At 37.8% G+C, this 22,570-nt stretch overlaps 3 protein-coding genes across 3 annotated transcripts; all 3 read left to right on the plus strand.

Moving 5' to 3' along the window:
- Nucleotides 1–10,591: 10,591 nt before the first annotated feature.
- Nucleotides 10,592–12,930, plus strand: LOC148960167 (uncharacterized). The gene is made up of 3 exons (XM_089108587.1): nt 10,592–10,861; nt 11,239–12,174; nt 12,292–12,930. The coding sequence occupies exons 1-3, from the start codon at nt 10,592–10,594 to the stop codon at nt 12,928–12,930; spliced, it is 1,845 nt and encodes a 614-aa protein (XP_088964713.1).
- A 65-nt stretch (nt 12,931–12,995) lies between these two features.
- Nucleotides 12,996–13,868, plus strand: LOC148960168 (uncharacterized). The gene has a single exon (XM_089108588.1). It carries the CDS (start codon nt 12,996–12,998, stop codon nt 13,866–13,868), a length of 873 nt encoding a protein of 290 aa, XP_088964714.1.
- Nucleotides 13,869–13,937: 69 nt separating this feature from the next.
- On the plus strand, nt 13,938–15,912 carry LOC135683474 (uncharacterized). The gene is made up of 3 exons (XM_089108589.1): nt 13,938–14,144; nt 14,283–15,304; nt 15,525–15,912. The coding sequence occupies exons 1-3, from the start codon at nt 13,938–13,940 to the stop codon at nt 15,910–15,912; spliced, it is 1,617 nt and encodes a 538-aa protein (XP_088964715.1).
- Nucleotides 15,913–22,570: the final 6,658 nt, after the last annotated feature.

A 22,570-nucleotide genomic window follows, 5' to 3' on the forward strand; every position in this document is an offset into this window, starting at 1 on the left:
AAAGCAATCACTATCATGACGAAAAGAATTGATGAAAAGTACAGAGCATAGGCCTAGGCCTACTGCCTCACATTGCTAAAATAATTAGTCCACTCAGTTAGGCAGCCTTATCCGGATCAATGATAAATGTTTACTAGTCTTTAGCAATTTTCACTGTCTGTAAACTTGCGTTTATAACCAACCAGAGATCATTTTCTACGGCTTAAAGCCAAAGCGTCTTGTTTACTTTTCGGTTTCCATTTCTTATCACTACTCCGAAAGTCATGTTTTCTGTCATCGTAGCCACCAGACCTTGTCCCAAAAAATCCTTCTTTACATTAAATTCAAGCCAAACTAGTAAATAAACAAATCTACTCAAAGCAAATCGATTGGTTGCCAAGTTAATTTTACTTCGATTGCTGCATGCGGTAGATTCACTCCCCGTCAACTGCTGTAAAATTAGCAAGATTGGCCTACAGCCTCTTTAATCTGTTTTGGTCAGAACCAATGAAGTGTCCCAACGAAGATCTTCAACATCAAATAGCAGAGCAGCATTTTCTTCTGCTATAAAACTTTTCTTCTAACAAACAAATCTACATCATACTGCCACGACCGATCAAAATATTAGCGCTTCTTCTTGCATGATTGATTACACAAATCTGTGATAATTATGCAAACAATTCAATTCAATCCTCGTACGCGAATTTGCTCTCGGTTACACAGACCCTCTACTTTCAAGTTAGGGGTCTGGAACACAGGCTAAACAAGAGTGGCTGTGGAAGCAAGGAAGGTATTGTACAAAATAAGGCAATGTATTTCATGAAAATTTAGAAAATGTTTTACAAAATTCCTCACACTCGTTGAAAGCTATCATTTGCAGCTTGGAATTGTGTTCTTAAAAAATGAATTTTACTTTTTTTTCATTTTATATATTATGTTAAAAAATTTGTTGATGTTCCAAGAACTTTGACCGGCATTTACACGCCTCTTATCACAAAAGGGGCTGCGATGCCATTACTCGCGTAAAAAACAAAGCGAATATCTCAACACTTCAATTAACGCTTTGTCGTAGTCAATTACCTCAAAGCAGACAACATTGATTCACGTTTGCGAAACTCAAATCAACTAATAACATGGGTAATAAAACGCAACCTGGCATGTCACCCTATTCCTCAACCAGATGCATATAATATTTTCTGATATCTTGCAATTTTTCACAAAGATGTATGTTACCACTTATCTGATAGATATGTGTCTTAGGCCGTAGCTTTGCTACACTTCCGGAAAAGAGCTGTGAATCAGTGAACGAGTCGGCGCTATTGTGGTCCCAGTAAAACGCGAAAATATCTGCAACGCCCCTTCTCTATCTTTTTTTTTAACCAGGCTTTTCTTTTGCCATAAAAATTAAAGCAACGTTTCTGTTCATGCACCCCGTAATACCAACGAGAGTTGCTGCAAATCCCAAAAGCCTATGCCAGTTCCCTATCCATCAATTTCCCTGAATTTTTATTGGCTATTTCCAGTGGTGTAGTGCTGGCTAAATAACAAGGGGGGCTCTTGCAGAAAATGTTGCGAAAAACAATAGCGAAAGTAGAAATTTGCCAATTTTCGGCATTAACATTTCGGCCTCAGCCCCCCTCAGAAAATTCTTTGGATAAAAGGATATTTTTCATGCAAAATAGATGAAAACATCGAATCAGTAGAAATCTTTAGGTTTTTTCGGAAACATGCACAGGAACAGGTACAAGAAACAGGACTTTGAAAATCTGACCGGTGCTCAAGCACCCTTTCAACCCCCCTGGATCCGCCACTGTCTGGATGGAAACTACATGTATGAAAATACTTATCTACCTGACAAGTAAGTGTCTTCTGTGGCCAATAGATCTAAAACGAGTACCAGGATGAGCGCCATTGTTGGGAATCAATTTCTTTTAGGTGGTGTCGGAGTGCAGCTTGGTGGTAAAGCTTTTACAAATCACAAAATCCAACAAGGCTTGAGCCAGAGGAACATAAATGTAGCAATTTGACAGCCTCAGGGTCAAATTTAAGTTGCTCAAAGCTAAACATGAACTGGTAAACGAGATAGAATTATCTAAAATTAGAAAAAACTGCAATGGTTCCAGGAACAATGGTATAATTTGACAAGTAAAATCCAGCCTTGTTTTCTTGCAGTGTTCCAAATTGTAAAGAAGAAAATTACGTCTCATATCTTTGTCATTTCTAAGTTTTATTTTCAACTTTCGACTGCTCCGTAAGGAATTTAAACATTTTTAGACAACCAAGCACAAAGTAACTATCTCTGAATCCACCATAACAAAATCCCTTAATTAAGCTTGTGCAAAGAAAAGCTTTTTTATTGGAAATATTTTACAGGTACACCTTTCATCAAAGCTCAATTTTCGTGTTTTCGTAATCAAAGATATTTTTCAGAAATAGAAGAAACTCGAAAGTTTTTTGCTATTCATATCTGACTTATAATTACTTGATAAATTTTCTAATATTTCCCACTTGAACTATCGGCGTAAAACTTTCTGTTACTTGTTACAGCTATTTGAACTTTTTTAGTTGAAATACTTTGGGGCTGTACGGCCATTTTTTGGCGAAGGGTGCAATACTTTTGGACCATAAAACCTTGAGAGAATTTCGGGACTAAACTCCTTATGAATGTATGATGAAAGTTTTATACATTTGGAAAAGAAATGTTGCTTGATTTTTCTCAAAGACGTATTCCGAGATGGCATATCCTTCATGATTTGATTTATGAGGCTTCTAAAATTGTCACTGTTCCGTGGGCTCCTTCGCAGAATGGACAGTAGGGGGGGGCGCTTCAAATTTTGAAATAAATATTTTGATAAAAGCTCTCTTGTTTTGCAAAAAATTGGGGGGGGGGCATACCCTGTGTTAATTTCCTTCTTGCATCAAATACAATTTACTTTCCGTCTATACTTTCGCCAGTGGCGGATCCAGGGTGCTTGAGCAGCGGTCTGATTTTCAAAGTACTGTTTCTTGTACCTGTTTCTGTGCGTGTTTCCGAAAAAAGCTAAAGATTTCTACTGATTCGATCTTTTCATCTATTTTGCATGAAAAATATCCCTTAATCCAAAAAATTTTCTTCTATCGCGTGAATGTTTACAATTGTGGTATATTCACCGGAACGAAATTCTGGTAGAATGCAAGTTCTGACCAATGAGATTGCGGATGACAAAATTATCCTCCAATGAAATCCCATTATTCCATGCTATTCCGAGCACCGGTGGGTTCGTAAATTAGAATTTTCACGAACGGAGCTAGCCAATCAACTCTTTTCTATCCGGTGCTCAGATCCAGCATTATTCAATAATTTGCTTTTTCACTGGTGCTCAACGTCATCTGAGCACCGGTGTGATACTAAAATCTGCGTGGCAACCATTTTTTTCTGCGTGGGCTCATTTTTTTCGATTCTTGTCCAAAATATAGCAATTTTTTACCAAAAACGTTGATAATAGGATAGTTCTCATCGATTTGAAGCATTAAAAACAGTGACAAGTTGTAGACTTAGACAAGGGGCAGATGAGGTAGGCCACGCAGATAAATTGAAACTTCACATTTCCAATTTTTCTGCGTTGGCTCATTATTTTCGATGTTTTTGTTAAAAAGTTTTTGATAAAAAGTTGCTATATTTTGGACAAGAATCGAAAATAATGAGCCCACGCAGAAAAATTGGAAATGTGAAGTTTCAATTTATCTGCGTGGCCTACCTTATCTGCCCCCCTGTCTAAGTCTACAAGTTGTCACTGTTCTTAATGCTTCAAATCGATGAGAACTATCGTATTATCAACGATTTTGATAAAAAATTGCTATATTTTGGACAAGAATCGAAAATAATGAGCCCACGCAGAAAAATTGGAAATGTAAAGTTTCAATTTATCTGCGTGGCCTACCTTACCTGCCCCTGTCTAAGTCTACAACTTGTCACTGCTCTTAATGCTTCAAATCGCTGAGAACTACCATATTTTTAACGTTTTTGATGAAAAATTGCTATATTTTGGACAAGAATCGAAAATAATGAGCCCACGCAGAAAAATTGGAAATGTGAAGTTTCAATTTATCTGCGTGGCCTACCTTATCTGCCCCCCTGTCTAAGTCTACAAGTTGTCACTGTTCTTAATGCTTCAAATCGATGAGAACTATCATATTATCAACGTTTCTGATGAAAAATTGCTATATTTTGGACAAGAATCGAAAATAATGAGCCCACGCAGAAAAATTGGAAATGTAAAATTTCAATTTATCTGCGTTGCCTACCTTACCTGCCCCCCTGTCTAAGTCTACAACTTGTCACTGCTCTTAATGCTTCAAATCGCTGAGAACTATCATATTATCAACGTTTTCGATGAAAAATTGCTATATTTTGGACAAGAATCGAAAATAATGAGCCCACGCAGAAAAATTGGAAATGTGAAGTTTCAATTTATCTGCGTGGCCTACCTTATCTGCCCCCCTGTCTAAGTCTACAACTTGTCACTGTTCTTAAAGCTTCAAATCGATGAGAACTATCGTATTATCAACGTTTTTAATAAAAAGTTGCTATATTTTGGACAAGAATCGAAAATAATGAGCCCACGCAGAAAAATTGGAAATGTGAAGTTTCAATTTATCTGCGTGGCCTACCTTATCTGCCCCCCTGTCTAAGTCTACAAATGGTCACTGTTCTTGATGCTTCAAATCGATGAGAACTACCATATTATCAACGTTTTTGATAAAAAGTTGCTATATTTTGGACAGGAATCGAAAATAATGAGCCCACGCAGAAAAATTGGAAATGTGAAGTTTCAATTTATCTGCGTGGCCTACCTTATCTGCCCCCCTGTCTAAGTCTACAAATTGTCACTGTTCTTGATGCTTCAAATCGATGAGAACTATCATATTATCAACGTTTTTGATGAAAAATTGCTATATTTTGGACAAGAATCGAAAATAATGAGCCTACGCAGAAAAATTGATAATGTGAAGTTTCAATTTTTCTGCGTGGCCTATCTTATCTGTAGTGATTGGTGCTCTTTAATTTCAGTAGGCAGCTTTTGCCATATTTATTGGTCAATAAATCTAATGGTCTCAGTACCATGTGTTGTTGCACTTCTCTGTACCAGTGCTGTTCTTCCACTGGGAAAAATAACGTTGCTGTTTGCTCAAAATTCATATTTTAGGTTTCTAGTAACAAAGACATCCACCATAAATACCGGATTCAGGTTATTGACAGTTTTATGTATCCCAGCCAAGAATAGCTGTAAATCTATCTGGTGAAGAGACACTGATTCTGTTTTATTAAATAAGGACTCTTTCTGTTATAGTAAGTAATTGATCAAAATTGGAAGTGCTATCTTTGCATATGATTCGAAGAGCACATTCATGAATCTTGTTTACCGTAAAAGCTCTATTAAGCCCCCTCTCTATTTAGCCCCCCTTTCTAATAAACCAATCTTTTAGGCAGAAATTTGAAATAAGCCCCCACTCTCTATTAAGCCCCTCCCCCCCAATTTTCTATACAAGAAAGACTACAGAGTAAAGTGCAATGATTTAGTGATAGCTTATGATGTATTTCGTCGTAATATTGCCAATTTTTTAATTTCATGTGTTTGAGAGTGATATTGATTCTTTCAAAGCAATACCAGATGATGATGTTTTGCAGCAAGATATTGCTGATTTGATTATTTATTCAGACGAAGATGAGGAAAGACTCAAAATTTCATTGAATTCCATGATTTAACGATTAGATTTCTGCCACTGTTCTGTTATACATTTTCGTTTTTAGACATAAACCAGAAAGCTACAGAAAAATAAAAATCATTATTGTATCCTTGATCTTGTTTTTTGATATTAGCCCCCCTCCCTCTCCAATAAGCCCCCCTCTAGGACCTCGAAAATTAAATAAGCCCCCGGGGGCTTAATAGAGCTTTTACGGTATTTCATTATTTGAATTACTACCATAGAACATCTACAGAAGTAGGCAATAACTAAAATTAGACATTATGAGGGAGTTCATTGCTAGAACTAGTTGAGGTGCAGCCATTAATGTTGATATGCGATTTACAGCAAGAAGTTTTTGACTGGCCTTTTTGCAGAGGTTTGCAGGGATTGGAAGCTTAACATTTTGTCGAAGGTTATTCTAAGAAGTGTCTCTTTGGTACTCTCTTTTATCAGATTTATACAGAGACCCCTTTACCTTTTTTCCGAATATTAGAAGATGTCATTTTTCTTCGTTCATTTTCATGTAACTATCCTCAAACCATTGTGATAACAAGCAAGCGTTTCTTTCGAGTGATTCTAATATTACGTGCAGATCGGATCCACAAAGAAAGATAGTAGTATCATCCACATAATTACATAGAAAGTAGAAAGTAGGACAAAGAGCTACAAAGTATATGGTTGCAAATCCCCATTCTAAGCGTAGAAAGGTGTAAAGGTTTTCGAGATTGGGATTGCTTAACTCACATTGTATTCTTTGTTGTACCTTTTAGTGCAAACCGTCTCCATTCCACACCCTTACTATACATAATGGGCACATGCTCTGCACTTTGTTTCCCCATTTTTGCTGCTATATGCATAACCAAAAATTACACTTGAAATGCTTAGGTGCCTTACGAACTGAGCAAAGAGAGCAGGGAATGACTTTTTGAAGCCATGTTCTAAAATTTCTCCATGCAATCTGCTTTTAGAAACATCAAAACAACCAACTCGCAACCAGGGCCACCAAGTAGGGAAACAGGAGAAATCGCCTTTGAGGGTTTCGGGGGCCTCAAAAAGTAAAACATTTCATTTCAAAAATGCAATAAATCAAATACTAATTACAAAAGAAGCGATAAAAAAAGGTACGCCAGAAAAGAACAACGTTTTAAACGATGGCAAGAAAATGACTGCAATAAATGTTCGGAAATGTATTTTAAGACAATCGAAAGCGCGTGGTAGCAAAAATTTAACAAAAATCTTTCCCTCTATCCCCAGGGCTTCTAGCTCCTTTCGGCGGCATAGCTCACAACAATTCCAAAACATATCTATGAAATTATTGCTCTATATCAGGGCTTGTAAAAACAATCTTTTCAATATGTTTGGCATTTTATAGAAACTTTGCTAGGATGCCCCTTAATGCAGGCGTCCACCACTCTAGTGATGGTTTCTTTGTCCTTGTATGCACAAAAAGATATGAAACAATACACTTTCATAAGAATACCTAATTTTTTGATGAGCTTCAATATTCTTTAATTTTTTATTATGAGCCTAAGATTATTCTTAAATTAATTTTAAGCGAAATAAGGTATAACCGGATTGCATTATAGTTTTAAGGACTTCAAGACCAGATACGTCTTTTCAAGACATAAATACGTCTATTTCAAGACAGCGTGAAACACAGACTTGTTTTGCTTTCCAAAAGACTCAAAAAAACAAAAAATTTAATTTTTGGTGAAGTTTGAGCCTTGTGCTCTTCTTAGATTATTCTTAAATTTCAGAGATTTTTAGCCTCAATGTTCTTATAGACTTTATTCTTATAACAAAAAGTGTATACACCATATCTGTACTGAGACCTGTCCCTTCTCTTTTGACGCATTACTATAATGACAAACATGATCCAAGCTGTATCACTGCGTAAGACTGTGTGGTGGTGCCAAGTGCAATAAGGCTGCGTTTGACATTACGCTGATGTAAAGTGGCCCACTAAGACTAAAAACAGTTTTAATCATTGCACAAAACCGTCTCAATGCTGCTACCCTGGGTACCAAAGCCACAAAATTTGAGCGCTTAACTAGAGACCCATTTTAAGGAACGTCCTCCGCTTATACACTCGTATCTTCTAATTTCCGCGCTCGAATTTATGTTGCTCTGGTACCAGTGTACAATACTGCACAAAGTGGTTATTACTACACCTTAATATTACCATTTTTTAATGATAGTTGGAAGGTAATTTTTTTGAGCAACTTCTACCTAGTAGTATTTGTTTAATTTTATTATGTAAATCTTTAAACTGGCCCCTCCCTCTTTTGGTAGTTTGTTAATTATAGTAAGAGCAAATTGAAGAGAAGGGCTTAAACAAGGGTGGGAAAAAAAGAATCATCTGAAAATTTAAATAAATTAGCCCATTATCAAAGGCTCTTTTAGTTTTTCAATTCACTATGAGAATTGAACATTTCTAAAAAATCGATGTTTATATCAATGTCAAAAGCATTTTGGAATTTCTTTTTATTTATTTACCTTCATTTCTCCAAATATGTTCAATTTATCATGGATAAGAATCCGCATAATACGATTAGGGGCTTATTCAATGGCAGGGGCCATCGCGACCACGCCTTTAAGCTTAGCTTGCATTTATTTATTTATTTTAAACCTTTTACATTTTCAGGCGTAATTTTGTTTCTTTTAACAAATCCTGATTCAATTTGAAATTTATTACTTAATAAGACACCAGTCTTTAGTTTAGCTTAGGATACATTTCAGAATTTTTTTACAGTAATTTTCTTGCAATTGTTTAAAAGATTTACCTTTGCATTTGTTATGTTTGTTGATTCCTTTCTTAAAAAAGAATTACATTATGAAACATTACAAACAGGGACGCCGGAGAATGGGGCGTGAGGGTCAACCGCCCCTGTTGCCTTTTGATAGGAGGGGTAAGAGGGGCCAGCGTGCCCATTTGATTAAAGTATCCTTGGAACCGCCCCATTGTAAAAATCAGAGAGATTCCGTTGAAATTCTGATTGCAGTGCTCAATTCATGACGACATTTCTCAAATCTTGTAAAATAAATCCTTATGCCAAAGTTAGCCAAATTTCAAGATACGAACAGAAGATTGAAATAAAATGTCAGTTAGTAGTTAGTAGGAGGAATGAGTAGAAGCTGAAAATTATTTTCAAAGACCCTTTACTCAAGCTTGTTCCCTTGCTCTTAAGTCGTTCCACTTCCAGTGTCCATGATAACAGACCTTGAGAACCTGGGACAAAACTGCTCCTGCTCCCCCTTGCAGCCATTTTAGAAGTCGGAATCAAATTTGAGGACCTTAGAGATGCCTTTTATAAATTTTTTGAAATAAAATTATAATTTAGAAAAAGTGTATATCAGCATTTTTCTCCGTGAGGTCTATACTTAATTACTCTCCCTAAGAAATCAAATCAAATCATAGTATTAACAACGCACAAAGAGATGTTATTTTCCAAAATATTGATTTCCAAAATTATTTTATCTGGTTAGTTTATTTTACTAATTTGTGGCCGAATGTATGTGCTATCAATCTTGGACTAAAATGTTGTATCTTTCTTTTCTTTCTCGATTAAAAACCTTTGGGGGATTGAAAAAAAATTTAATCCAGGGCGAGAGCTTTTTTGAAGAGAACCTCTGTTGTAAGATTTTATGAAATTATGCAAGGTACAGGCGCCAAAATAGCTTTCGCATGGGCTGCATGCAGAGCGGCCTCTGTTATGCAAATTAGATGATCCAGACGCAAAAAAAGATTTGGAGTGGGCCCACGCAGATTTGGTTGCCACGCAGATTTTAGTATCACACCGGTCAAGATAAAATAGCCGATAAAAGTTCGGGGAAATTGATGGATAGGGAACTGGCATACGTATGTTTTTGGGATTTGCAGCAACTCTCGTTGGTATTACGGGATGCATGAACAGAAAAGTTGCTTTAATATTCATAGCAAAGGAAAAGCCTGGTCAAAGAAATGATAGAGAAGGGGCGTTGCAGATATTTTCGCGTTTTTACTAGGACGACAATAGCGCTGACTCGTTCACTGATTCACAGCTCTTTTCCGGAAGTGTAGCCAAGCTACGGCCTAAGATACCTATCTATCAGGTAAGTGGTAACATACATCTTTGTGAAAAATTGCAAGATATCAGAAAATATTATATGCATCTGGTTGAGAAATAGGGTGACATGCCAGGTTGCCTTTTATTAGCCATGTTATTAGCTGATTTGAGTTTCGCAAACATGAATCAATGTTGTCTGCTTTGAGGTTAATGTGATACTACGACAAAGCGTGAATTGATGTGTTCAGATATTCGCTTTGTTTTTTACGCGAGTAATGGCATCGCAGACCCCCTTGTGATTTTTCTAAAGGAAGAATAGTTCAAAGAGGCGTGTGAATGCCTGTCAAGGTTCTTGGAACATCAACAAAATCTTTAACATAGTATATAAAATGAAAGAGAAGCAAATTCATTTTTTAAGAACATAATTCCAAGCTGCAAAAGTGTACTGAATTATAGCTTAGACCCCCTGACTCCATTTTGTTATAGCCTTGTTTTGATTAGAGACTACGTTTTTTGTAAGAGTTGATAGTTTTTGTTGATTGATATAGCTTGCATTCGCACAAATGTTTTTCTCTATTGTAAAGATATTCTCCGAATGTGTTGATTAGGATATTTTACGACACAGTGGCACCTCCGACGGGACATTGGATGTCCGTGTTATGATTTTGAGAAGTAGAGTGCTAAAAGCAATGGGATCAACCGGCGATAAAGACGAAGAAACTGGCGCTGGTGTAGGAGGCGATGAATCGTCACAAGAAATGAATAGTTTTGGTATTGATAGACCAGAAGATAGTTGAAAGAATCAGTTAGAAGTTCTTATTGGAGATCGGGAACTGATAATGGTGGCAATGAAAGATTTTGTTATGGAGTTTAAGGATATCTCAGAAATTGATGGTGGTATTGATGAACAAATCGAATCAAGAATAATTGAGTTAAAGCTGATTGTAGAGCCAATGTTGATGGATATAAAATCAGTGTCGAAGGATATTCAAGAGATAATGAAGAAATTGAATTTTAAGTCAGAGTTGTTAAGAGAGTACACAACAAGTCGTTCATATGATGCAAAAATAGGTATGTTACTTAACAAATGTTCAAAGAAGAAGCAGCTGGTAAGCCTACTACTACTAGTTCACTTTTCTCAGTGAATTCACCCCATGAAGGAAGTTTTGGAAATGAACAAGGACACAGCCAGTATCCTGTTGGGGGGTTTGAAAGACAATATTCTATGTACCAACCTTTAGGGCAACCTTTTAACCCCTATATGCAAAATTATTTCCCACAACCTCCCTGGCAACCTCAGTATTCACCAAGTATGGGAAGAAAAAATACTGGTGAAAATTTGAGCAGTAAATTAAGGTTGCCAAGACTTAAATTGAAGTCATTTGATGGGAATATGATGAATTGGATGGAATTTTGGGACTCTTTTGAAAGGAATATTCATTTGAATTCTTCATTGTGTGATGTTGACAAGATGTCTTACCTAAAGGCTTCTCTTAAGGGTACTGCTTGTCATGCGATTGCCGATTTGCGAACTACTGGGGACAATTATGCGCCTGCAGTTGAGATTTTAAAAGAGAAATATGGTAAAGCTAATTTATTGAAGGGATCTCACATGTCTGCATTAAAGGCTGTTGTTGCTGTAGCTTATTCTAAAAATTTAGATGGATTAAAAAAGTTGTTTGAACTTGTTGATATGCATGTAAAAGCATTATCTGTATTAGGTACCTCTGAAGAACAGTATTCTTTAGTTATTGTACCAGATTTAATGAAGAAGATACCAAGAGATGTTGAACTTTCCATCAGAAGAACAATGTCTGGAGACCATGAGTGGACCATGAGTGAATTTTTGAACAAGCTCAGAGAGGAACTCCTGTTCAGAGGTATGGATGAAGCAACATCAAGAGTGCAGAATTCAAGAGAAAAAAGGAATCCTAACAAAGGGAAAGCCTTTGCTATTTCACCAAATGCAACCTGTGCTTTCTGTCTTGGAGAGCACAGTAGTGCTGACTGTTCCGTTGTCACTGAAGTAAAGAAGAGGAAGTCAATATTGATGAGGTATAAGAGATGTTTTTGCTGCTTGAAGAAAGGTCACCGCGTCAAAGATTGCTACAACAAGAAGCCTTGCAGCAAGTGCAATGAAGGGGAGCATCACCCTGTGATATGTGAAAAAGAAGAGAGTGTTCCAAATATGCATGTTGTTACACTTGGTGGAATAGCATATCAAACTGTGTTAGCCAAAGTGAATGTCAAGGGAAAGCCAAGTATTATTTGCAGATGTCTGTTGGATACAGGGTGTTATAATACATACATGTTGCAGAAAACGGCCAATTTGCTGAAATCCAAGCCATTAAGACAGGAAAGAAAGGTTCTGGACACTGTGCATGGAGAAAGGCAACATATCTGCTCAGTGTACAAGATAGAAGTAAAAGACATGACAGAAAAGCTGAAATTTGAAACTGAGGTGTCCACACTCAGCAAGCTGACATCTGTCAAGAATGTGAAGCCCCAGATTTTAAAGAAAAAGTTCAACCATTTGAAGAAAAAGGAATTTTCAGATATTTCAAGTGAAAGAGAACTTGAAATTGATGTCATCATTGGATTGGAAGACCTTTGCAAGCTGAAAACAGGAAACATGAAATGGGGAAATGCTGGTGATCCTGTTGCAGAAGAAACAACACTGGGTTGGACTCTAATGGGACCAACAAACTCAGCAGAGGATCAAAGTTGTTCAAGTTCACTGCTGTTGACAACTGATAAGGAAAATCTGAGCAATCAGATAGCCAAACTGTGGGATTTGGAGACAGTAGGGATCAGGGAAGAAAACTCAGTGGAAGAGAAATTTGAAGATACAGTAACTTTCAATGGAGAGAGATACAGTGTGCAGTTGCCATGGAAATCAGATAGAGTCAATTTGCAAACAAACAGAAATCTTTGTGAAAGGCGGCTAAATGCGCAACTCAGAAGATTAAAGAAGGAACCGAAAATATTAAAGAAATATGATGATGTCATTAAAGATCAGATAGAACAGGGTATAATTGAGGAAGTACCAGATCATCCTACAGGAGAAAGAATCCATTTCCTACCACACCATCCAGTAATACATGAGAATGCGGAGAGCACAAAAGTCCGTGTTGTGTACGACGGGTCAGCAAAAGAAAGAAAAGGAGACAGAGTTTGAATGAGTGTTTATACACAGGACCATCATTGCTACCTATGCTACATCATGTGTTGTTGAGGTTCCGGATGTTTCCAGTGGTGCTTGTTGGTGACATCAAGAGTGCATTCCATCAGATTCTAGTTAATGAGAAGGACAGAGACAGTATGAGATTCCTGTGGGTGGAAGATGTCACAAATGAGAAACCTGTGGTTAAAGATTACTGGTTTACTAGAGTCATTTTTGGAAGTGGACCAAGTCCATATTTGTTAAATGCAACATTGCAAAGGCACCTCAAGAAGTACGAAGAAGAAGAACCAGCAGTTGTCCAAAATGTCTTACCAAACATGTATTGTGATGACCTTGTGAGTGGAGCTGCTGACAGTACGCAAGCCATAGAGTTGAAAGATAAAATTACAGAGATTATGAGAAAAGGAGGTTTTCAACTCCATAAGTGGAAGACCAACCATGTGGAGGTCAGAAGGCACATAGAGGATAAAAGTGTTCAAAAAGATTCAACTACCGGGACGTATGCAAAGGAAAGCCTAGGTACCAAAGATTCACAAAGTAAAATTTTAGGATTAAAATGGAATCCAGAAGAGGACACACTAGGAATTAGTATGGAAGCAGCGCTAAATGTGAAGAATGGTAAAGTGACGGAGAGAGAAGTTCTAAGCAGACTGTCAAAGGTATATGACCCACTGGGTATTGTGGGCCCAGTTGCAGTTACTGCAGAACTGATATTCCAAGATATCTGCAAGGAAAACAAGGATTGGGATGAGCCAGTAAGCCCAGAGATTGAAATGAGATGGAAGAAATGGATGCAAGCTGTTTCAAGGTTGACTGAACTCAAGATTCCCCGAAGCATTATGCCAGCAATCGGTGGACCAAGGAAGATTTCAATTCATGTTTTCGGTGATGCAAGCAAGGCTGCATATTGTACTGCTGTATACCTTGTATGACACAATGAAAACCAGTCAAGTGCACACCTTGTTACTGCAAAGACAAGGTTACCTCCAATAAGGAAATAGATGACAATACTCAGGTTGGAACTAACAGCAGCAAGGATCGCAGCACGTTTGTTGAAAACAGTCAGAGAAACTCTAAAGAACTGGGAGCTAGAAGAGTTACTTCTGTGGTCTGACAGCAGCACAGTGCTACATTGGCTAGAGAATCGAGGTCAATACAGACAGTTCGTCCAGCGAAGAGTTGATGAGATACAAGCATTGACAACAGATGTAAATTTAAAATATGTGCCCACAGCTGAGAATTCTGCAGATTTGGGCACAAGAGGATTGTCTGCCCAGCAATAAGAGCAAAGCAAGCTTTGGTGGAATGGACCAGAGTTCATAGTGGATGGAAATTATCCCCACCAGCCTCACCTGATCGAAACAGTTGAAAGCAAGGCTGAAGAAAGACAGTGTACACTTCCAATTGCTGAAGAAGAACCAAGTCTGTCAATCAACAATTTAGTGCCTGCGGAAAACTATGGCTCATATGGCAAACTGTTGAGAGTTACAGCTCTTGTGCTTAGGTTTAAAAGTTGCCTCAAGGAGAAGAAAAGGCCAGATACTCAAATGTTGCGTGTAGAAGAGATTCAGGAGGCAAAAGAATTGTGGATAAAAGATACACAAGTGATGGTGAAAGGAAGAAATAGTTACTCTCAAATAAAGACACAGCTTGCAGTGATAGAAATCAATGGAATCTTACACTGCCAAGGACGTCTTCAAAACACAACACTACCAGTTGAAAGCAAGTTTCCAATACTGTTACCCCAGGATAGCAGATTTACAAGTTTGCTAATTTCAGAGTGTCACAAGCGTACACGACACGGGGGAGTAAATACAACATTAGCGGAAGTCAGAAGCAAGTTTTGGGTCTTAAAGGGACGCCAGGCTGTAAAGCAACAATTACGTCAATGTATGGTTTGCAATAAGCGAAATGCAAAGACATGTGCACCACCTCAATCTGGACAGCTACCAGCAGAGAGGGTGGTTCGAGGCAACCCGTTTAGTACAACCGGAGTTGACTTTGCAGGACCTATATATTTGAAGAATGAAGAGAAGGCATATGTTGCACTATTCACATGCGGCATAACCCGTGCAGTACACTTAGAGCTCACAGAAGATATGACAGCCAATGAATTTAGAGGAATGTTTCGAAGATTCATCAGCAGACGTGGAGCACTTGCTACAGTAATAAGTGACAATGCAAAAACATTCCTTGCCACTGCAAAGCACTTGAAGAAGATATGTGTAGAGCAAGAATTGCAAGAATTTTTGTTGGCCAACCGCATTGATTGGCATTTCAATGTAGCTAAGGCACCGTGGCAAGGCGGCTTCTTTGAAAGATTAGTTGGAATAACCAAGACAAGACATTATTCAAGACCATGGGAAAGGCAAAACTAACCTTTAGAGAGCTGAAAAACATGTTGATTGAAGTTGAAGGAATGATAAATAATTGACCACTTACCTATCAAACATCAGATTTAGAGGAAGAGCCCCTCACTCCAAATCATATAGGAGATGTCAAGCATGACAACGATGCAGATTTTGATGACAAGAACGTGAACAAGAGAAAGAAGTTCTTGAGAGCTAAGCAAAGCATATATGCAATAGATGGTCAAAGGAGTATCTTTTAGGTCTTCGCGAATATCATCGCACGACTAAAGGAGGAGAAGCATTACCAGAGCTTGGAATTTTGGTATTGATCATAGACACTACCATTGAACGACGTTTCTGGAAGTTAGCCAAAATCTCCAGTTACATAAAAGGAAGAGATGATGTAGTTCGAGCAGTAAGATTAGATGCGGTATCTCAAGGGCGGAAGATTGTAATGGAAAGACCACTTCAAGGAATATGCCCCTTAGAGATAAAAGCACAAGTAGAAGAGCAATATACTCAGAAAGAGCAAATTCAGGCAAAAGAAGTCAAGCCAAGAAGAGTAGCAGCTTTTGCAGCTGACAAATTATTGAAAGTACATGCACAGTCATTAAATCAAGAGTAAAGACACTTGATTTGGGGGAGTGTACTGAATTATAGCTTAGACCCCCTGACTCCATTTTGTTATAGCCTCGTTTTGATTAGAGACTACGTTTTTTGTAAGAGTTGGTAGTTTTTGTTGATCGATATAGCTTGCACTCGCACAAATATTTTTCTCTATCGTAAAGATATTCTCCAAATGTGTTGATTAGGATATTTTACGACAAAAGATAGCTTTAAACCAGTGTAACGAATTTCGTAAAACATTTTCTAAATTTTCATGAAATACATTGCCTCATTTTGTACAATACATTCCTTGCTTCCATAGCCACTCTTGTTTACCGTATTCTATCATATTTTTGGCCCCATTAGAGAGTGGGGCTTATTGAGAAAAAGATAAAAATTCACCAATAAAAAATTGAGCTTTGGAATTTAAACAATGATGACAGTATGACTACCTCAAGTCTGAGCTTATCAAGCGTACGTCTGTTTCGGAGCGAAAACGTCTTCATCAGTTGCTAGTAGCAGAGGAGCTCGGTGATCGAAAACCCACCCAACTTCTTCGCAAAATGCGACAGCTTTTAGGCAATGCAGAGCTCGAGAAGCATATTCTTCGTCAGTTGTTTCTCGAACGTTTACCGACTCATGTTCAACCCATCTTGGTTTCCTCTGCTGATACAATTTCACTAGATCAACTTGCCACTCTTGCTGATAAGATTTTAGACGTTACTTCATCGTCACCTTTGCTGTCCCCCCTTTCTGCCACAGCAACACCTTCAGTTTCAACAATCGATTTACAAGAGCAAATTTCTCAGCTAACCATTGCTGTGAAGGCTTTACAATCTCAAGTTTCCTCTCGTGGTCGTTCTCCTTATCGTCGCTCCAGTTTTTCATCTGGTTCTCGTCGCCCCTCTCGCAGTTCAATTCGATCTCGCCACCCTAATTCTGAATGTTGGTACCATTGGCGTTTTGGTGTTAATGCAAGAAAATGTCAGTCACCATGTTCTTTTCGCTCATCGTCTTTGGGAAACGGTCCCACCAGCGATTAGAGGCGGCCTCTTCGTCTGGTTCCTCCGCTCACAGTCGTCTTTTCTATGTTACTGACCGAAAGACTGGTACTCGTTTTCTTGTTGATACAGGTGCTGAAGTTAGTGTCCTTCCACCTTCTTCACAACAGCGTAAATTTCCATCAAAGATCACTCTTCAAGCTGTCAATCATACACCTATTGCCACTTATGGACAAAAGTCAGTCACTTTAGATTTTGGTTTACGCCGTATTTTTCCATGGGTATTCATTCTTGCTGACATGCCTCGTCCAACCCTTGGTGCCGATTTTTTAGCCAATTTTGGTCTAAAAGTGGATCTTCGTCACCACAAACTTCTTGACACAAATACTAACCTCACCATTCAAGGCCTTACAACTCCAGCCACTTCACCTTGTCCCATTTTTGCGATATCGACTCTGGCTACGCCTTATCAAGATCTTCTAGAAGAGTTTCCAGACATTGTTCGTCTTTCAAACAAAGAAACTGCCATAAAACACACTGTGACGCACCATATTCGCACTGAGTGTCCACCTGTTTTCTGTCGTCAACGAAGACTCGCTCCAGATCGTTTTGCTATCGCCAAGTCTGAATTTGATCACATGCTTCAGTTAGGCATCATTCGTCCTTCAAAGAGTAGTTGGTCTTCTGCACTTCACATGGTTCCAAAACCCACCCCAGGTGACTGGAGACCTTGTGGAGATTATCGCGCCTTGAACAACGTAACTATCCCAGACCGCTACCCAATACCACACATACAAGATTTCTCCTCTTCTTTGCATGGTAAAAATATATTCTCAAAAATCGACTTGGTTAAAGCGTATCACCAAATTCCTGTTGAACCATCCGACATTTCAAAAACTGCCATAACAACACCTTTTGGCCTTTTCGAATTCGTACGAATGCCTTTCGGCCTTCGAAACGCTGCACAGAATTTTCAGCGCTTTATTGACGAGGTCCTGCGGGGCCTTGATTTTGTCTATGCCTATATCGATGATGTTCTAATTGCAAGTACTAGCGCAGAGGAGCATTTACATCATCTCCGTATAATTTTTCAGCGTTTCCAAGACTACGGCATTGTCATAAATCCATCAAAAAGTGAATTTGGATCTGTTTCATTGGATTTTCTAGGTCATCATGTTTCTGCTGAAGGTATCAGCCCACTCTCCTCCAAAGTTCAAATTATTCAAGATTTTCCGCCTCCAACATCATTACGCTCGCTACGTGAATTTCTCGGCCTCGTCAACTTTTACCGCCGTTTTATACCAAACTGTGCAACACTCATGCAGCCATTAAAGGTATTGAGTCATGGTAAATAGGCCCTCTCTATAGGGGGTCATTTGGTTTCGGCGTGATCGCTGGTGTTTCATGTGATACTTGCATCCGTTGTTGATAACTTGCTATTGATCGAAATTGTTTTGTCAATCAGTACGAGGTGAGTTCATGTGGCCAGTTCCAGGTCAACCAATAGCATGGCATTCATGAAAATAATGACTCAGCGGATTTTGGCACTTAGGGTATACCCAATCCCTTTTATCATGACTCAATGTCTTTAACTGATCTTCTAAATGCTCGTCACACAAAACAGCCTTTTCACCTCTCTGAGTCTGCCTGTACCGCATTTACGGCTGTCAAATCTGCTTTAGCAACCAAAACTTTACTCCGCCATCCAGTCCCTAGAGCTCCATACAGTCTGATGACTGATGCTTAAAATATTGCGGTTGGTGCCGTACTTCAGCAATACATAGATGGTACCTGGCACCCTCTGTCCTTTTTCTCAAAGCGATTACAACGGTCGGAAACAAAAAACAGTACTTTCGGTAAAGAAATACTTGCAGTATACCTTTCCATTCGCCACTTCCGTCATATTCTTGAAGGTCGTCAGTTCTTCATTTTAACGGATCACAAGCCTCTAATACATGCCATTTCTTCAGCATCTTCTCGTCATTCGCCTAGGGAGATTCGACATCTGGACTTTATATCGCAATTTACAACAGATATTCGACACATTCAAGGAATTAAAAACCCTGCTGCTGATGCCCTGTCACGCCTTCATATTAATTCTATCCATTCATCGATCGATTTCTCCCAACTTGCTGATGCACAACAATTTGATGAAGAACTTTCGCAGGTAAAAGCATCCACATCCTTACAGTTTTGTGACATTCCGCTTCCATTGTCGAACAAAACGATTCTTTGTGATACTTCTACAGGAAATCCTCGGCCATATATTCCAGCTCTCCACCGTCGTGCTGTCTTTGATAGTTTACATTCTGTTTCACATCCTGGAATTCGTGCCACACAAAAACTTATTACGCAGCGTTTCATTTGGCCGGGCATGAACAAGGAAATTCGCCAGTGGACCAAATCGTGCCTTAAAGGTGAACTGACACGCAAAACTATTTTTTGATATAATGTAGAAAACGATGCATGGAATCTTAATTTCAAGTTTTCGGTTAATTATTATTGTCCGTTTTGACGCAATTCCGCTCTAAATGTCATGAAATTATCGTCGAGTGTTCGACCATTGTCGGCATTTCATGTGACCCAGTGCGTGTGACGTCACAAACACCATGTTTTTATTCCTTGAATGGAAATCACGCACGGACTGGACAGTTCAGTTCATCTTGTTCAGTTACTATTCGAGGAGATCTACGTAGCCTTTGATCCAAAATAATGAAAAATCGAGGCTAATGAAATATACGAAGGATATGTGCTGGCTGGTACTGCGTTATGTTAGGAGGGAATTTAAGTTTGGAAGGAATAGGCACTTTTAGCTGCTCGAAGAAATTCTCAATTCTGAAATCAATCATGCGGACGAATGTAAGAATCTTTTCAATGATCATGAATCTAGCTTTTTTTTCGAATAAATTCAGTATATTATTACTTCGATAGATTATTTCTACATCCATATAAATCATGAAAGTTATTTTATTTTTGGTTTGCAAACTCATCGGTTCACCCGAGTTACACCAAAGACATATCAATGTCGCGAGATTATCGAAACTTTGTTAATAAAAATTACATAGATGATATCAATAAAATAGATTTTAATTCTAGTCTTGTAAACTCAAATGACCTAGATACAAAATATAACTTGTTTCAATCTCAGCTATTAACTATTATTAATAAACACGCCCCACTGAGACAAAGAACCAGACGACAACGTAAACAACAGCTTAAACCCTGGATTTCCAACGGTATCTTAAAGTCTATTTCAACTAAAAATTCACTCTATAAAAAGTTTATTAAAACTAAAGACAATTTCTGGTTCCAACGTTATAAAATTTACAAAAACAAGCTAAATCACGTCATAAGACTGAGCAAAAAACTGTATCACTTGTCCTATTTTGAAACTTATAAAAATAATTCTAAAAAAATTTGGCAAGGCATCAACGACCTTCTTCATAAAAATAAAGCAAAAAATTCACGCAGCTTCCAATTGAATATTGCAGGTAGCTTGTTATCGGATCGTAAAAGTGTAGCAAATGCTTTCAACAATTTCTTTACTAATATCGCCCAAAATCTTGTAAATAAACTAAGTCCGGCAAATAGTCACTATAAAGATTATCTAACACAGCCAAATGCTGCTAGCTTTTTTTTATCACCAGTTGATCCTTCTGAAGTTCATGATGAACTAGGAAGGCTAAATGAGTCTAAAGCCCCAGATGCTTATGATGTACCCGTAAAACTTATCAAATGTATTGGCAATTCTTTAAAAGAACCATTGACAGATCTAATCAATGAATCCTTTAGCTCGGGAGTCTATCCTACTATGCTGAAATATGCTAAAGTAGTGCCCGTTTACAAGGGAAAGTCTCAACTTGAAGTTACAAACTACCGACCTATCTCCCTACTTCCTATTTTTAATAAAATATTTGAAAAATTAATGCATGCCAGACTAATAAAGTTCCTTGATATGCATAAAATAATTTTTAATCACCAGTTTGGATTCCAAAAAAACAAATCAACCTCTCTTGCCATACTCGACGTCTGTACACAGTTAGTAAATGCTGTTGATAACAAACAGTTTTCAACTTGTATCTTTCTAGATTTTGCTAAAGCTTTTGATACTGTTGACCACAATATACTAATCTACAAGCTTGAATATTATGGAGTAAGAGGCATAACCCTAAATTGGTTTAAATCTTACCTAACAAACCGATCACAAAAAGTATGCATAAATGGCACTCTATCAGAATCCTGCAATATAAAATTTGGAGTCCCACAAGGCAGTGTCCTTGGGCCCTTGCTTTTTCTTCTATATATTAACGATATGCCGTTTTCGTCAAACATCCTAAAATTTCACCTCTTTGCTGATGATACTAGTATCTTCTTCTCGCATAAGAATCTAAGTCAATTAGAATTCATCGTAAACGATGAGCTCAGCAAAGTTTCAGACTGGTTAGTAGCCAATAAACTGACCTTAAATGTTGATAAATCAAACTTCCTCATAATCTCTCCCTCGATAAAAAATAAAACAAATGAAATAAAATTAGCAATTAATAACAAATCAATTGCTCAAAAGGATTGTATAAAATACCTTGGTGTACTCTTAGATAAGGACATTAGCTGGAAACAACACATTCAACAGGTAAATCTAAAAATTTCTAAAGGCATTGGAATACTAGCTAAGGCTAGGCATTATGTTCCTCCACAAATCTTAAGGAACTTATACTTTTCTCTTATCGAGCCTCACGTCAACTATGCTTTAATTAACTGGGGGAGTGCAAATCTGTCCTCCCTAAAACCTATGGGCCGAAATCTAAACAAAGCTCTACGAATAATGAACTTTGCTAAAAACACAGCAAGCTCCAAACCAATTTACCATAAATTTGATATATTAAACCTCAATGATAGTTACACCCTGCAATGTGCAAAGTTTATGTATGACGTAAACACAGGCACGCAAATGGATTTTCTTTGTCAGCTCTTCCAAAAAACAACATCAAGACATAGCTATGATACACGGCAAGCTGCAAAACAAAATTTTGCTATCCCCAAAGCAAGAACTAACCTTAAAAAGAGATTCATTACGTTCAATGGAGTTAAAATCTGGAACGAAATCCCACTTAATATTCGCTCTAAACCAGCCAAAAGACTCTTCCAAAAACATCTCCGAAATTGGCTTCTGCAAAAATATTTATAAAACCCAAATGCACTTACTTTAAACCAACCCGAATATCTCATTCTTCGATTTCTAAACTGAAAACGAACAGAACTCTCGTGTCACCCCCCCCCCTTCGTTTATATCCTTGTTCTCTCCTCTTGCCCCTTTGTATTTTGTTCTTTTTTTCTTAATATCTGTATCTTAATCTTAATATGTTTCTATTCTTCTTCTGTTATATGTTAAATTCAAATCAAAATTATTAGTAATTAGTTTCTACTTGTAATTAACTCTTACTTGTTCCATTGTTACTGTTATACTGCATGATTAACTATTACCAACTTAGGGCGCTAGGCTCGAAAACCGTTTCGGTTCCTCCCAGCGTCCTAGGCAACTTATTTGTTATTAGCTAAAATAGATGTCATATATTCTGTATTAACTACTATAATAATTAATTTAAGTACCCTGTAATTAGTTGCTGAATGCCAATGAATTTGAAATTTGAATTTGAATTTGAATTACAGGAGTGCAGC

The sequence above is a fragment of the Rhopilema esculentum genome, chromosome 5, assembly GCF_057945365.1.
Source record: "Rhopilema esculentum isolate cy_ngs chromosome 5, ASM5794536v1, whole genome shotgun sequence".
Classification (NCBI taxonomy): Eukaryota; Metazoa; Cnidaria; class Scyphozoa; order Rhizostomeae; family Rhizostomatidae; genus Rhopilema; species Rhopilema esculentum.

What these genes read in the sequence shown, in the direction of transcription:
- LOC148960167 (XM_089108587.1), top strand. Translation starts at nt 10,592, where the DNA reads ATGGTGGCAATGAAAGATTTTGTTATGGAGTTTAAGGATATCTCAGAA. An exon ending in GTTCAAAGAAGAAGCAGCTG is followed by an intron (nt 10,862 to 11,238) that starts GTAAGCCTACTA and finishes TCTTACCTAAAG; the next exon opens with GCTTCTCTTAAGGGTACTGC. An exon ending in GCTCAGTGTACAAGATAGAA is followed by an intron (nt 12,175 to 12,291) that starts GTAAAAGACATG and finishes AACCATTTGAAG; the next exon opens with AAAAAGGAATTTTCAGATAT.
- LOC148960168 (XM_089108588.1), top strand. Translation starts at nt 12,996, where the DNA reads ATGTTTCCAGTGGTGCTTGTTGGTGACATCAAGAGTGCATTCCATCAG.
- LOC135683474 (XM_089108589.1), top strand. Translation starts at nt 13,938, where the DNA reads ATGACAATACTCAGGTTGGAACTAACAGCAGCAAGGATCGCAGCACGT. An exon ending in TACAAGCATTGACAACAGAT is followed by an intron (nt 14,145 to 14,282) that starts GTAAATTTAAAA and finishes TATCCCCACCAG; the next exon opens with CCTCACCTGATCGAAACAGT. An exon ending in TATTCAAGACCATGGGAAAG is followed by an intron (nt 15,305 to 15,524) that starts GCAAAACTAACC and finishes TATATGCAATAG; the next exon opens with ATGGTCAAAGGAGTATCTTT.